This window comes from Aplidium turbinatum, chromosome 3, assembly GCF_918807975.1.
Source record: "Aplidium turbinatum chromosome 3, kaAplTurb1.1, whole genome shotgun sequence".
Classification (NCBI taxonomy): domain Eukaryota; kingdom Metazoa; phylum Chordata; class Ascidiacea; order Aplousobranchia; family Polyclinidae; genus Aplidium; species Aplidium turbinatum.
Genome location: NC_137474.1, coordinates 38460729 through 38478414, shown reverse-complemented (window position 1 = coordinate 38478414; position 17686 = coordinate 38460729). Strand labels below are relative to the sequence as shown.

Here is a 17686-nt window from a genome sequence, read left to right as displayed (position 1 = left end):
TGAATCACTGACGCAGGCCCGGTCACCGAGATTGACAGAGTGAAGTTTCCGATTGTTGAAGTCTTGTTGCCGGGGAACTATTCCATCCATTAGATGCCGCTGAATGGAAAGCAGTCCTTAACGTGCGTTGTTCAAGCGCACACCCTGAGAGTCGAACCAGCGCCGCTTGATCTTGAAGCTTCTTCGTTCCAGAAGTGACGCGCTAACCAATTGAGCTATCGGGGCTAATGACTGCTCCATATTCAAGCCACCTAACGGAGTGGAAGGTCTGCTTGTCATGGATGATGAAACTAAAGACTGGCTGCTCTCTAGTAGCCTTCCAGTGTAGTCCTGGAACATTGTGAAACTGGGGTGGTAAAGGATAGACCCTCGGCACCAGACGCTCACACGACGACGACTTATCTTTGCTTCACAAGAATTCGAGAGTAGGTACCGTACTTCCCAAACGCAAAAAACCTAATCGACCAAATCTGTGCAACAAGAGGCTCAGCTGCTGAAAATTGTAAAGGGTTGGAACTTTAAATACATTTGAGAGAACTACCCTAGCAATGTTCTGGATAAAAATCCAGCCAAAATACCCTGACCCCTCGATAACAGCACTAAAATTCTTATTAGCCTACCATTTCCAAGATCTCATCTACGCGAGGTTGGTTTTGTGTGGTGACACATACAAACTATTAGGCTACAAATACAAAATTAGAAAATAAGCTGAACATAACAAATACACTGTGAGTGTCATTGGCTAGGCTACCACAATCCCGAGATGTGGGGCAGCGTATTGCTGCAAACCACGTCCAGGGCTTTCACGGATGCAGCGTACCGATGATTAAATGAGTTGTAATGTATTTTCATGCATCAAAAATTTGTGTCTTCATTGAATGCTGATAAAAATAATGCTTGCTTTAAACCGGTCCGTAGTGGGAAAAAGGTTGCCGACCCCTGTTTTGATCAACAAAAATGTTCTTCAGAAACTTTTCGACCACAGAATAACGTGACTTGTGGCATTGACTTTGTAGCCTACTTTACGTACGCTTAAAATACATCTTGCTGGATGTGCCACACTTGAGTTATCAAATTTTGGTAAGATTAAGACTTTTAGCCGTGATATCATAACAGACTTATTTTATACAAAATATCACCATAACTATGAACGAAGTATGATAACAAGTTTTATCTTTTAATGAAGTCCTATTCTGTTGGCTGACACGATATTGTTGTGGCAACTACTGTACTTCCTAAAAGCAAAGATTAAGGAAAGGCATTGCAGTTAATACAAAATTTCGTGATAGGTACTTTTGTTGCTCGTCTTATCTCTACGAGTGGTATCTGTGTCGTGGTACTACATTTCTAATGAAAAAACTGCCTCAGCTTACATATAGGTCTTATGGCAGTTTTCTTAGCTCGGTAAAGTTTGATGACAATGCATTCACGTTATTTTGGTCTAGGTTAAAACCGGCTATAAAACTAGCTTAGCAAATCAGCTAAAAAAGCACACTACAACGATAACGACATTTCAACCAAACTGCCTAAAATGCGACAACCCAAATAATATCATAATCTTTTGGATTTATAGTCGAATAGGCACGTGTAGGCTATTGAGGGTTATAGTACGAAACAACAACATCTGTTTATTGTGTGGAGTTAGGATATTATTAGCCTATGGATTCCTCTAGTGTGGTCTAAACTTTTTATGTTTAATTTTCTGACAAGGGTTCTTTGCTACGCCGAAAACGTACAAGCTTGTTTAATGGCTGGTTAGGGTCAATCACCTGTTCATGGTGGCCTACATAGTAAATAAAATAGAGCTAGCCCCATTGCACTACGTGATTATTTTTATCTTCCCACTAACACGTCATTGTAAACTAGCAAAAAAGTTTTAAGATTAAGTTTTAATAGAAACCTGGCAATCTCGCCTGACGTTTGTTTTGCTTTTTTGGATTCATTTCAGTTCAGCAGGCCATAGCCCTAAGAAGGACCGTGGATATATCTCCTTAGTGCAGCGTACTGTTCACAAACATGAGAGAAATCAAGGGGTATAGTCGAAGGGGCGCCACTCCGCAATCGACGGCATACGTTTATGTGTCTTGCCTTTAAGACACAGCCACATGCTCTTGAGCGGCGTCGTACCGGCGGCAATATGCCGCACCTACTGGCAGTATCGGTGCTTTTCTGTCAAACCAGACCTTTGTATTTTAAACCTTATACAAAACTACTTATAAAAGATGTAGGCTTTCTGTGAGTTGCGATGGTGAAATAATATATCAATTTGCACAGTAGACTACATTAGGGTGTTCCATATTTTCAGCATTTTCGATTTCCAAAAGGTCTGGAGTCTGATGTGGTGGGGTATTGGATAAAAACTCGAAATGCAAAAATTTAGCTCATTATTATGTGGGGCACACACCCCTAGAACTTTCAAAAAACCATTTTTACGTATCCTGAAAACTACAGTAGGTATAGAGACAAAAAAGTAGTTGAAAGACAACATTTGTGAAAAGCTCACACAGTTGATTGACTCTGATATTTGATTGCGTGTAATTTTATATCATATTGGGAATACAATATACAGGTAGGCTATAGGTATAAGTTATATAACTGGTTTGTTTTTAAGCAATTACAAAAGTTTGTTATCTAGTTAGCTGTGTAATGTTTTGTTCATTGCAAATTGATCAAAATAACAAATATTGGAAAAGTGAATGCATGTGATCTCGCTCTACCAAGTTCCTAACAAACGTGGCTGATTAAAATCGTAGTTATGCAAGTTAGTCAAAAATTAATTTTTTTAAAATAACTTTTTTCTATTGCCGATACATCTTTAACTTCTTCAAAGTGATCATGGAAAATCGTCTTTTCTGTGCATTGCGACACTAATTTTGTCACTGTGTGACAAGTAGTTTTCAAAATAGGCTACGTAAAAATTGGAATTTTCGGAATTTTAAAGCCTGTGCAATATATCTTTATGACGTCACAATGAACTAAATTTTGGTTTTGAGTTTTTACCCAAACCCCAATCACATCAGATCCCCAGGCCTTCCGAAAATCCAAAATAGTGAAATTTGAAACACCCTATAATGCTACATGTTTCTTTGGTATTTTTGTAGGTACGGTAACCTATTCTTGATTGGGCGTATTAGGCTATACAGACAATGGGAAGTTTATTGGTGTGGCGCAGGCATGTTAGTCACTAAATGTAGAGGTACTATAAGCACCAACAAGCAATGAACAAAAATTTAAATTGGTATTTTTAAACTTCAAGTAAGAACAGTGACTTATTGAATGTGAAGCTCTCAAATATTAAAAAAAAAGTCTAGATAGGCACTTGTGTAGATGCAGAAAATAAAAACAATGCACATTTCAATAGGAACAGCAACAAAATTTGGATAAGCAAGATAAATTTAATGAAAACAAGACCATCATTAAAGTTTCTAAAGTTATCTTATGTCATGGATTCTTGTTTCTTTGGCTTATCGTTTGTGGCTAAAACTTTGTGGATCCAATCTCACCATCATCATTTTTTGGTATTTTTTAGATTTTCCAAATACGGGGAGAAATGGAATACAGTAGAATTCGCCTATAGTGACACTTGAAGGGACCGCGGAAAAAGTGTCACTACTGTATAAGCGAAGTGTCACTATAGACGAATGATGACGTCGTTGATAACGTCACTTGTGCAGTATCTGCGCATGCTCATCCCATGTTGGTTTAATTTAAACCCAGTCAGCAAATCAATCCTTTATGGTTCAACCTCTGCATACGTTAAATCAATGTAAAAAGATTGATTTGCTGGCTGGGAACTGGCGAATGCTGATAAGGACAAAATATGATTCCAACTTAAACTGGGAATACACCGTAAAGTGTCCTTATACGGAAATTTTTGAGCCCAAGGGACAGAAATGTGGTGTTACTGTAAGCAAAGTGTTCTTATACACGAAGTCACTATAGGCGAAGTCATTTCTATGCAAAACATATGGTTTGCAAACTGGACTTTGCAACAGGTGTCACTATAGGCCAAGTGTCACTATAGCCAAAGTCACTATAGGCGAATTCCACTGTATATCTTGAACAACTTTCCAAGTTATATTTTCTTTTCATCTTGTTCTTATTGGATTCTTGTTTCTTTTACCTTTCGTTTTTGGCTAAACCTTTGTAAATCCAATATCATCATTTTCTTTTGTTTCGTATTTTTTAGATTTTCCAAATTCGGGGAGAAACGGAATATATCTTGAAAACCTTTTGACAAAGAAAGTGCAGTAACCTAATGTTAGCAAAGTAAGATAATGATCTACAAACAACTGACTTTCAAACTGTGTGATGGAAAGTGTTTTGATATTTAAGTATAAGTTAGATAGCCTATATTCATGAAAATTTAGTTATAAAAATAAAATAAAATCAAAGAGGAAACAAGATAAAATAACTGTATTTTATTTTTCTTTACGCCATGCACCTCGTGAAACTTCAATTGTTGATGCACCAGTTTCAATTAAAAGGAAGATATGTCGGCGCATATTAAATTATACAGTACAGTTGAAAACAAAAAAGTTGTATTTCAGCAATACAGAAGTTAAAGTCAAAGAGTAAAAGATTTTGTTTTTTATGTAATTTGCAGGATAATAACAAAATATTTGATCGATGCACAGCAACTACTACTAAGATTTGAAAAATTCTGGTGCAAGTTTTCATATTTGTACTTCAAAAATACCTGCAACACCCTGTCGAAAACGGAAAACCATAACACTCGTCTTCTTTTGCTTGCAAGGTTTCGTCATCCATTTCCTGGTCATCCTGTGCTTTTCTCCAGGCTACTATTCCACGTTCTTTATCGGTCCCTGATTAATGTTTTAAATATAGTTATGATCACTAGATTCTAGAAAGTGAATACGTCATGCTATAAAGAAAGCCAAGTTGAAAAAAGCTCCAGGACCTGACTCTGTGTACACAAAAATCTTCTAGGGTTTAGACAATTTTGGTACAAAAAAGTTAACTGAAATCGCGAATGAGATTGACAACAGTGGAAAAATTATGGAGGACCTCTTAAAATCAGTCGTCATCACATTACCAAAGAAGCTCGGGCGATTGATTGCAAAATTCTATCTAATGAACTACATCGCACAATCAGTCTAATGAGTCATGACATCAAAATTCTTCTGACTATTGTACTCCATCGACTACGTAGATGTATCAATCCTGAAATCTCAGATGTGCAATGCGGATTTGTGAAAAACAAAGGAACTAGAAACGCCAAATTCCTAATCAGGTCACTTGCTGAGAGATCGATAGAACACAAGGAAGGCCTGTACCTCTGCCTTCTGGACATGCGCTACTTAAGGGGATATTTAACAGCTTAAACACAGGTGGTAAAGATCTCCGATTTCTCAGAAATCTCTACTGGGATCAATCAGCAGCAGTCCGGATAGATGGCGAGCTAAACAGATGGACACAAATTAAAAGAGGTGTTAGACAGGGGTGCTTAGTCTCACTTGATCTTTTCTCACTCTACGACGAAATGATCTTGCAACATCTAGATGGCAAAGAAGGCATCTCTGTAAGCGGACAACATTTCAACAACATAAGATACGCAAACGACACGGTACTAATTGCCACATCAAACTCCAGTTTACAAAACTTACTCGAAATAGTCATTAAGCAAAGCGAGAACCTTGGACTTAATTTGAATTCAACGAAAACTTTCTGCATGACTATCTCATCAAGGGAAATAGCTCCGGTATCCACAATCAAAATACAGAACACACCTGTCTCACAAGTAAATAACTTCTACTATCTGGGTTTAATAGCTACTTCGAATGGTCGATGCTGGAGCGATGTAAAACCAAGAATTCCACAATCCAAACAAGTTCATCAAAATAGCCAAAATACTAAAATCTAACTCAATCTTTCTAAACGCTACAATAAGAATTTTACATGTGTACGTTTGGTCAGTTCTGCTGTGTGACTGTGAGTCCTGGACTATATGCCCGCAGACAAAAAAGAAGATCATTAGTGCAGAAATTTGGTTCATACGGGGAATGATGGGAATTATTTGGATAGATAAGATTACTAATGAAGAAGTGTGGAAACGCTGGGTGTACCCCTGGCGTCCTCATCAGAACTAGCAAAAAAAGGCAAATGATATTTATCCGGCATGCCTACCACAAACGCGGAATTGAACATTCGGCAACGATGAGGCGACTTCCTGGTCGGAGGCACCGGGGCGTTCACGTTTGGAGATCTTCAAAAATCTTTCAACGAGGACAAACCAAGATTTTGTAAACTTAATAAGAACTACGTTCGATACTTAATTTGTTGAGTAGTTTTTGTGTTTCTACATGTAATAAACTTGAAGATGTTAAACTTAATCACGTTACTCGGCTTCGTATGCCTATGGTTCAACAAAACAAACTCTCTACGGAACCTTTATTAATAAGAACTATGAACAATCGATCGTCGTGGAGACTCACGGTAGCCGACGCCTTATTCAGGCATGGCCGATCATGATGATGATCACTAGGACGGTTATGATCACTAAGACGGTTATGATCACTAAAGCTGTTATGATCACTAAGGCGGTTATGATCACTAAGGCGGTTATGATCACTAAAGCTGTTATGATCACTGAGGCTGTTATGATCACTAAGGCTGTTATGATCACTGAGGCGGTTAGATCACTATAAGGCGGTTATGATCACTAAGGCTGTTATGATCACCAAGGCTGTTATGATCACTAATGCTGTTATGATCACTAAGGCGGTTATGATCACTAAGGCGGTTATGATCACTAAAGCTATTTTGATCACTGAGGCTGTTATGATCACTAAGGCTGTTATGATCACTGAGGCGGTTAGATCACTATAAGGCGGTTATGATCACTAAGGCTGTTATGATCACCAAGGCTGTTATGATCACTAATGCTGTTATGATCACTAAAGCTGTTATGGTCACTAAGGCGGTTATGATCACTAAATCCGGTATGATCACAAAGGCTGTTGTGATCACTAAGGCTTTTATGATCATTAAGGCGGTCATGATCACTAAAGCTGTTATGATCACTAAGGCAGTTATGATCACTAAGGCTGGTATGATCACTAAGGCTGATATGATCACTAAAGCCTTAGTGATCACTAAGGCTTTCGTGATCACTAAGGCGATTATCATCACTAAGGCTGTTATGATCACTAATGCAGTTATAATCACTAAAGCTGTTGTGATCACTAACGCTGCTATGATCACTAGCTTTATATTTAAGCAGTCGAGATTACCATCTTTTGCAGCTTAAAGAGTGTTGCATACAAATGCAGTTAAGTTATTATTTCATAGCGTTGCTACAAAGTGTATAGTGAGTAATATTGATAGAGTATTCCACCTGGTAATGCGTTATCGAAAAAGAAACCGATTAACCCTCCCACCAGCATTGGAGTTTGTAGAAGAACTGTAATGATTTGATCGACTTCTGCAGAATTCGTCTGAATAATTCCAGGGTTAGCTTTCATCCATTCCGGAACAGTCAAACCCATGAACAAAGCTGTTCCAATTATGAAAAGATTTCTGCCGAAATAAACAGAGAGGATCTGTTGTAAAATACGTTCGGTTCGTTGCCGCAAGGCGCAAAATGTTAGCAATAGCAGTTCGTATCCATAAAAATATTAAACAGTTTCTCTATTGCAGTTAATTTTATTTTGTGTAGCTAAACCAGTCGTTCAAACAAACCAAGATTCAATTTTACTGTATTATAACAAAGATGGATGTGTGCATAATCTACAAAAACTCTTGTCGGTTTAACGATCTCTATCTCAAACATGTAAAAGCAAAGTAAAGTATTTGACATCTGATTTGTTATTTCGTGAATTTCAACTAAGATAAAAACAACTCTGCTCTCACTTCTTTGAGAGTTTTCTACCAATTTCGTTGTAAAAGAGATTAAATATTTTGCTGCATAATTTTTACCTTGTTGAATTCAAGTCCACATATTGCAAATTGCTGATTCCCACAGCAGCGATCATTCCGAACGCGACACAAAACATCCCTCCAATGACTGGATCAGGAATAGTTGCAAAGATACTGCCAAACTTGCTAAGCACTCCCAAAAATATCATGAGACATCCTGCTACTTGTATCACCTAATAAGTTTACAATAACTATAAGTAATGATTTGTGAACAGCGGACATGTTCCGGAAAAAGCAGCAAGTTTACATTGCAGGCTAAGTAATGTCAATAATTGTATGAAATAAGTAACACTTAACCTATTTTATCGACGAGTTGATTAAAATTACATCAAATACAGATATTACATTCTAAAATCTCTACACCTGTATTTGATGTAATTTGCTCCGGTTGGCTTTTTTAGTTGACATTGAGCCTTTTTTGTAGTATTAATAATATTTGTCCGCCCCGATAGCTCAGTGGTTACGCGCCGGGCTCAAGATCACACGGCGCTGGTTCGACTCTCGGGGTGTGCGCTTGAGCAACGCATTTCAGGACTGCTCTCCATTCAGCGGCACCTAGTGAATGGAATAATTTCTCGGCAACAAGACTTCAACAATCGGAAAACTTCACTCTGCCAATCTCGGTAACCGGCCCTGCGTCAAGTGCCTCTACAAGTATGCGAACAAGTACCAGGAATAACCTATCAAGGCTTTGTCAGTCCGAGGATAAAGATTCAAAACCAAACCAAACCAAACCAAACCAATTTGTTGCAGACTAAAATAAGTTGAACGTTTTTAATAAAGATACTGACTAAGTGACTGTTGTATTATCCATCATTGCGCAGGAAATGCAGATGCTAATTTTTATTGTGTCATGCTGTCATTCCATCGCGCAACGATCTCATTGAAAACTCGATTAATGAACTAATCCACCTACGTCACAATGTCTATTATGACGTAGGTGGTTTTGGTGCTGTGATAGTGGAACTTTTGTGGACACTTTGATCCAGAGTTGCCATATTGGTCTTTTTAACCATATAAAAAAAATCTGTGACAACTACGTCAAACTAATTTTAACCTAATTTAAATTCTACTGTAATTTGTGAAAGCTTAGGCAGCTCTAATTCTAGTTTCAGTCTAATTTGTAGCAACTTGAATAGCTCTGATTACAATTCTAATCTACTTTCAAAAAGCTAGAAAAACTCCAGCTGTCTTAAACTGGTTGAGATCTGTTAAGGATTCGCTGCATCAAAATGATTTAACTTAATTTTTTAAACTTAACTGCATCAATAAAATTCATTACTTTTGTCCACTCACTCTTCTGCTCCCAACGCGGGTTATTCCAATAGCTCCAATATTTTCACTGTATGATGTCATTCCACTTCCGGTTCCAATGACACCGGAAAGCATGCAACTGAACCCTTCGATCAATACTCCCCTAGAAAACAAATCATGAAAAGAAACTAATAAAGAGTAATTAGAAACGCAATTGTGTTTTACTCCTAACAGGTTGCTCGTTGTCGGCATCACGCCAATTTGAACAAACAATTGCCAGTCCATCAGCTTCCTGGCAATACTTGTGGAATTAAAAATCAGGACTTCATAAAGTGAAAGTTTATCGTGAAAAGGTAGGTTACTTCCTGTTATTCTTGATGTGATCGGTTGACCTTAAACTTCAAGAAGGTCCTAAAATTACATAAAAATGCTTAATAACCCTAGCCAACAAAAAAAATTGTGTTGTCGAAGATGTTTCAACTGTTTTTAAATATGTTTAATAATAATATGTTTGTCGGCAGTCGATTGTAGCAAGAATTAACAATAGACACCGGTGTTTTGCCAATAAGGTTGGGCTCATCAGTATTGCACCACTAAATGATGTTCTCAAAAGGGGCGTCAAGCAAGCACTCGACCAAGACTTTATCAAAACAGTAGTTTACTGAACACTTTACTACCAACCTATTAATGGCATGTTTAGGAGGGACCGGGGCACCTGAAAGCCGAGCGCACGCGTAGTAGTCGCCAATAGATTCCACAATTCCAGCAAATACTGCCGCAAACATTCCCACAACTCCTGCTACTGTTACTTTCGGCAAGCCCCATTGACCGGGGTAAGGCCAGTAAAACCTTAACAAAATTACACAAACATAACGCAATGAAACCAAACTGAATGAGCGAAAGGTTGAAGGAAAACATCCGTATTGATATTCATAATAGTACTATAGCTGCTCGTTCCTGCAGCCCCTCCAATTGCGTAGAAGGAAACAGTTGAAATGTTGTTCTTGTTAAACGTATTAATTGCTTTGCTCTAACGAAAGTTGGATTCCTTCACGATTCTAAAATGTGTTATTTCTTCACTATAATGAATAACTCTGCTTTTCTAATACTTCATAACATATTATAGGTTATCGATATTTTGATGGAAATATTTTAGCTTAATATTGCGATAGGTTACACCTCACATTTGTAAAACTTTTGTTTATGCACCGATAGGCCACCTTAGGCCATCTACAATTCTACATGGACCCATTGACCAACAAATATATTAACTCAAGATTGTAGTCACTCTATTCTAAATGATCATGAGCAGCTACTGGAGGTACTGTATACATTCAATAACGTTTTATCAGTCCAATAACTGACAACACCGATTTGCGCCTTTCAACTTGCTACTATCATCCGAATACTATTAGTATAATGATTTCTTGTAATGGCCAAGTAGGTAAAGTCACCATTAGCCCACACGAATGACTGGATTGTTAAAAACCATCAACTCTAACACTTTCAAAATCTAACGCATAATCACTGTAGCCTACAGTGTCTATACACATCTTCTTGTTGGGAAATGAATATCAGTCATCTTTGAACCTAGACTGCACACAATATAATTTTACCTAAAATCACCAAATCGACATACGTTTAATTTATCGTGCGGTAAAGAAATATTTTATACGTTGAAGACTTCATTACCAAGGTGAGTTGCCAATGACATCGCCGCGAAAATCAGTTCTTGCTCGAAAGGAAGTAGAAGTTGGGTCATTTGGAAATACATCTGTGACAGTGAAAATAAGGCAAAGAATCCATGCACTGACCAATGCAATTAACACCTATACCAAAAAAATCAATGAACTTTTTTAGCGCAAAAGCAAATACATAATGAATTCAACATATAGACTATGGTAAGTTGTTGAGTGGGTGTCAAATGTGTCCTCCGACATTTTTCGCCCTTTAAGGTACTTCGGAAATTATCGCCGCGTGATACAGCGTTGTGGATGAACGGGTTCACGCGGTTTGGTCGAAAAGGGGACAAAACTCTTGAGGTTTTGCTCTGTGACTTGACAAAATGTTTGGTGACTTGGAAGATAGTTTACTTAGAAAATAGATACATAGATGCATGTTTATTGGCTGCTGCAGAAAAGATGTACAATTGTTTTTGTTTGTTTGTTTATCTTTATCCTGCATTGCGGGAAAGCGGACTTGAGCGCTATGCATCGGTGTACGCCTTCCGACATACACCTGACCCACGCTGCAGCCGACGGCAATGTCTGTTTCCGGTTGTCTACTTAACTTATGACTTAAATTTGGTACTACCCATTACTCGAAATCGATCACTAGGTAGAGGCAATTATCGTAAAGTTTCTTGCCAAGAGAAACAACAGCAAGTGCGGGTGGCTGGAGTCGAACATGCAGGCTCTCGACTGCGAGCCCAACGCGCTAACCACTCGGCGACGGCTGCCGACAATAAATCAAAACACAATGTACAAAACACAATGAAATGACTTGGCGAAAGTTTTTAATTAAACAAACCCATAAGTCAATCATAGTCAACTTATGTCATCGACAAAAAAACTGCTTCTTAACTTTGTTTGTTAACTTTATGCTTCATTTTTTTCTTGATGTTGATCCTTTGCAATATAATGAGCGTTGCAAGAAGCAGTTTGTCATAAATATAGGCCTTGCACCTTGTAATTTTGGTGACAGTAGCTGCAGTGTTGTACATTAAATAATGTCTTTGACCTGCTAAACGCTAATCCTATCAATCGCAACTTAAGTCGTGTGTTGTTAATTCAGTCACCTTTTATTGTCCTATTTTAAGTCTTGTAAATTTTAGGCTATTAAACTCTGGACATTAGGGTCTAGGTAAAAAAAGGGAAAACAAGATGCAAAAAAATCTTGATCTTACCGGAAACATTTTAAAAACAGCAACCTTGGAAAGAAAACACTTTTTCCTCTTTATGGAAAACAACAGAAATGGAACGTAAATATTTTTGAAACATTGTGAGCAAAGGATCATGACGGCGGCAGTGCTGAGATAAAAGTCTTTGGTTGAAAAATTTATATTTCAAACACAGATCTATCATGATTTTAAAGGCAGAGTAAATAGTTTACAAACTACATCTTCAATGATTAATATTGCCAAAGCCGTCCAACACTTGAAGACATTTCTTAAGCACAAACATATAATTTTTGAAATGGTGGATGCATCAGTTATACTGTACTGTGGTGCTACTACTGTAAATAACTTCATAGAAAACCTTGATGCTGAGTTTGCTGCAGCCTAAGTCTATGATGACCACAAAGATTAAACCTGCTGATATTAAGTTGCAATAAACCCAACTAACAACTTTGTCTGGTACATGACTTCATTAGATCGGGTACGGATCTGACCAGATAGTAAAGTTATGTACCTGATAAAGTGACTGTCTGGGTAGCGATTCCTCTATGAGTGTTTTTGAAGTTTTAAAGTTGAGTGAATACACGATTTGTTTTGATGCAAGATTAATAAACATGAATTGATGCTTCGATCTCAGAGAAAAATACTTACAACATTGCGATACCCCACTGAGCAGATGCGTGATAGGCAGCAGTTGAAAATAAAGACAACCCGATCAAAGCTACCGCTGGCGCCACAGTGAGAGGTCCCATAAACCGAAGAATAAAACCGATTGCTCCAGTAAGGCCCAATATTATTTGTAAAACAGAAGCAACGGCTATGGCACCTTGAACCTGTTAAAATTTGACTTCAGTGAAACGTAGCCTCTATCCAGCCTTAAACTAAAACCGCAGTCAATAATCATGTTAGCCATCAATTTATCAATTTTGTCCTCCAATACCGTGACATTTAACGCGTTACCGAACAATATTATTGTTTTGACATTAAACAGAATACAAAACGATGTATATAGACTTGATTAAACATTGATTTGCTGAAATAAAATTAACCTTTAAACTCGCCAAGAAGAAAAAAAATTGAAAACCTATTTGTAGCTAATTAGTCAAATGATTCTAACATATCACCTCTTGCATTCGTCTTTGCCACAACTCAGTGCCATCCACAATTATTCCATCCGTGTCGTTGTACAAAGTCACGCTGCTATTCATGAATCCAGGAGGAAGAGGATTCGGACATTGATTGTGAGGAAGAGAAAGGATTGCAAGAGCCGGTGGAAGAAAACAAAATGCTCCTCCTTGTAAAATGGGAAGTCTATGACGGATGTTGTTAAAGCAATAGGATTTAAATTGTTGCTAAGCTTCATCTATTTAACACATGCATGGAATTACTCAATACTCAGACAGCAAATCAACCGTTTTTACATTGATTCAACATCTGCAGACCAGATTATTACAAAAATTAGTACATTCATCTATGTTAGGTGTCTTACATAAACATGTGGGCTGGCGCAACGGATAAGGCGTTGGCTTTCCAGTTATGCAAACCTGGTTTGACTCGCGGCTTCAACTGGCTGTTGAAAACACCGCTCACCTCTACCCAGGGAGTAACAAAATGGGTGGGCGTAGTTGCTGAAGTAAAGGCGGCCGCGAACTGGCCACCCTACTCTCATTAGTGCCGAAAGCTTAGTACAATGAGAACCTTATCTTCTCATACCCGACACTTGAATCAAGTATGGGACCCCCTTTACCTTTACATAAACATCAGTCTACTTAATCAAATGTTGTGATAAGGAAAATAGACACTTGATTCAATTATGGAAAATAGACACTTGAATTAACAAGTGTTAATAACTAAAATTCATGGGACTTTTTTGTTCAATTTGTATTTTGTTTTTATTATTTTCATTATTGTACAGTGTTATTTCTGGACGAATTGTAATAAGAAGTTTTGTTACAAAGCTTTTTGACATGCAAATTGTGTTTAAAATTTGGATTTAATGCCACCTTCGAATTCTCTTTCCATGTTCTAGCCTATATATATTTTTCTACTTCCTTTTATTAGTAGGCCTAATGAAAAAAAAAGAACTTTCAATAATGTTTTTATTCTTTAATGGCTTTATTACAATTGATAGACCTATAAGTTGTAGTATGGAGTATTTAATTACCTTGTTCCAAATGTTGTTTGTATCAAAGTTGCAATCCCTGACATGAAAAATAAGCTACCGATCAAAAGTGCTCGTGAAACATCACCATCTTCATCATTCGGGATGCAAAGATGTGGTGCAATGATAAGAGGGATGGCTATTATGCCACCAATTGCCACCAGATAATGCTGAATATAATTTTATTACAAAGTATTATTTTACACATAGTTTTTGACTACATAAGAATAGAAGACCTATTGACTATAACGAAACTACAACCAATTGCAGCAGCAATAAATTAAAAGTTCTGAAACTGTTCGGCCATGCTTTAAGATCAAAATACGGAGTCAGCAAACTTTGCATGAAAGATAAGGTCAACTGAAAAAGAAAACGAGGTAGACCACCAAGACGATGGCATGGCAACATCCAGGCATGGACCTAAGTCAATTTTGCGACACTGGGCGAGCTAGTTCAAAACTGTGACTCATGGAGGCAGATGATCCGTGTTGATGTGCTGTCTGACAATATGACAGTGTGCTAGCCTAAAACGAAAAAGAATACAGTTATCTGATGTCAGTAATGCTACTTGGTGTTTATACCGAACGTGTGTGAACGCATTCTTTCATCATCCTTTCAAATTTTAATTATCGTTTTCTCATTACAGTTATGAGGAAAAATACTTACTTTGATTTAAATCAATAATACAGTAACCTACCTGCAATCCTAGTGCACAGCATGCGTACCAAGCTGGTGTGTCTTCGATGCTGTAAAGTAAGTTGTTTGGTTTTTCGTTCTTGCTCGTGTCATCACTATCATCTATATTTGCTTTTCCGTCGGGATTTACAAAAATCTTTTCTTCATCCTGTGTCATATTACGCAGCATGAAGGTAAAGCAGTATTTTTTTTTTAATTTATTATCGAATAACCTACCCAGACAGCCACTTTATATAGACCACATCTGGTAATTATCTAGACCAGTGAAGAGCAACGTGGTCCAGGTGGACCACAAGTGGTCCACAGAGAATTTTCGGTGGTCCACGGATAAAATAATTATTTAAAATAATAATCCACAGATTTACGAAATTGTACAATCTTTCATCATATCCTTTCCAACAACATGGCTAGTTGAGGCTGGATTTTCTGTTATTAATGACATTTTTTGTAAAAAAATAAACCGACTTGATATTAATAAGCGTGATACAGCAAGACTAAGATTGAATCAAACTTTTACTTGAAATTATGATTTAATGTGTGACAGAACAAGGCAGTCACTGACGTAAAATTTTATGATATTTGGTCAATTGTTGCTTATAAATATTTGGTTACATTTATTACTGTTGTTTTTCTTAACTTAAGCCACAATTATAAATCTGATATACAAAAATGGCTATGGTCCACAGAGATTTCTAAAAAAAATTTATGGTCCACAGTCACAAAAAGGTTGCTCATCACTGATCTAGACCGGTCAAAGTGGCTGTCTGAATATACATATTTTCATGTGGTTAATTTTAAAAACAATACAACTTGTTTCTAAGGCATTTGAGATTACATTTTTAGTTCTGACAATAAAGACACTGTAGTGTATCTCAATAGGATGACTTAAACTGTGCAGTGTGCACTGCATAGCAATTGTCTATTTCAGACCTTTGCAAAGGACAATTATTAACCTTATTATATCCACTTGGTCATATATAATGGCTAATGCACACGTGATGACATTTGTTTAATTAATCAATGTCAGTTAATTTGGTGCATTTGTACGCTAAATCTGATTGTTGTTGCGTCATAATCGCTCTGACAAGAAGAATTGTGTCCCCCTAATTCTCTTTTATCTATGGCTCTATGCTATGCTGTTTGCGTGCACCTGTCCTGCTGTTACGACTTTGTGAGCTTAACAGATTCGAGCACATTCGTTTTTTAAAACAATTAGAAATTCTTTAAATATTAAAAAAAAAATTGTTTTGAAATTATGAAATAAGTTACAGTATATATACTGTTTCTATACAAAATTTATTGTCGTGATTTCGTTTCGATTTAACTTTGTGTGTGGAGTATTTCGCTTTGTTTGACCAAAAATTTCGTTTTGAACAGCCCTAAATGGAAAAAAATTAAAACACAACTTATTTGAAAGTTTTCGGACACAAATGCAAGATTAAAATAAAAGAAATATTTTATTATTTGCAAGAGATTTTAAGGACCCTAACCTTTCCAAGTAGCCTGGGAACTTGTAGAGACCACTGGGTCTTCTTTAGACATGGTCTGTTTTTCTTACAAGTGCTTTGATTTGGGGCCCAAGGATCTCATTGGTAGAGGGCCCAAATTATTCTCTCAAATGCCTGGCAATGAAGCAGAAGACTAAGCATAGTCAAATATGTTTCAACATGTGTTTTAGTCGACTTACCGGTTCAAGCATAACACTTTCCGTCCTAGATTTTCAAGACTTTATAAAGGCTCTTGTGCTTTGTGTTTGAACGTAGCTACTAACGAAACTAGTTTTACAAAACGAATAGCTTTTCCAAAATAAACCTGTAAGACTAAGAATATATAGACATTTCGAAACATTTTAGTGAAAACCTAACTTGCAATGCAGTAAGTTCAATCAAACAACGGTTTATTTGCCAGAAACAAGACCTGTAGGCTACATAGTTTATTTGCCAGAAACATACCTGCTTGACATATGCCAGTCATATAGCTAGTTAGCTAAATAGGCTACAGCAAAATTTGCACAAACTTCCCATACTGATAGGAGACAATGAGACCACTATAACGTAATGAGATCAATCAAACACAGATCATTAGTTTTACTTTACTTTGAAACAATATAGCAAGGGAAGGTAATTTGATACTGAAGGTAATTTGATACACTTCCCTTACCGAAATTCATATTTAAACAATTCATACAAAAATAGCCGCCTACAACACTGCTGTTTTTCCATTGTTATTCTTCGTCGTTATTCCATTCATTCTTTTCTTCTGCCAACTGTTTGATTATTTTAACCACATGTGAGACAAGCATACATATAATGTTACTGTAGTCTACTTCTTAACAAAGTTAAGTTATTCATCATCTTCATGTGCCGCCGAGCCGAAAATGAGCTGTCATTTGCTTCAATACGTCACGTGCTCCGCTTCCGCTATTGTTTCTGCATCTCCGATGCTTGACAAGTCAGCTTACTGTTTTGCATAACTTCATTTTCTTTTTCACTTGAACCTCTTTCCCTCCACCATAGGCTACTTTCAATAACCATTTGATGTGGCTGGCCGGCCGATCCTTTCAATACATGTCCCGCCAATTTCATCGTTTGTTTTGCTAAATCCCAAGACCGCACAATCCCTCATTTATGCATTCAGCGTCTACAGATGTTGAATCAATGTAAAAATGACGGATTTTGCTGTCTAGATGTTTGCTCATCTGCTTGCACTCCAATTCTTTTCTTGATTGCTTCGTTTGTACT

General features: G+C 37.2%; 1 protein-coding gene across 3 annotated transcripts; it reads right to left on the bottom strand.

Moving 5' to 3' along the window:
- Positions 1–3138: 3138 nt before the first annotated feature.
- Positions 3139–16755, bottom strand: LOC145766042 (solute carrier family 23 member 1-like). 3 transcript variants are annotated; one of them, XM_082577694.1, is made up of 13 exons: positions 16633–16755; positions 14947–15093; positions 14253–14419; positions 13213–13399; positions 12740–12921; positions 12098–12221; positions 10885–11021; positions 9874–10041; positions 9235–9355; positions 7939–8111; positions 7358–7539; positions 4700–4826; positions 3139–4230 (listed from the first exon to the last, which is right to left on the bottom strand). In XM_082577694.1, exons 1-13 carry the CDS (start codon positions 16642–16644, stop codon positions 4137–4139), a joined length of 1821 nt encoding a protein of 606 aa, XP_082433820.1. In that variant the 5' UTR covers positions 16645–16755; the 3' UTR covers positions 3139–4136. The 3 variants fall into 3 exon arrangements, with proteins under 3 accessions (XP_082433820.1, XP_082433822.1, XP_082433821.1); XM_082577696.1 differs by lacking the exon at positions 16633–16755 and having other exon boundaries at positions 14975–15063; XM_082577695.1 differs by lacking the exon at positions 16633–16755 and having other exon boundaries at positions 14253–14773; positions 14975–15058.
- Positions 16756–17686: the final 931 nt, after the last annotated feature.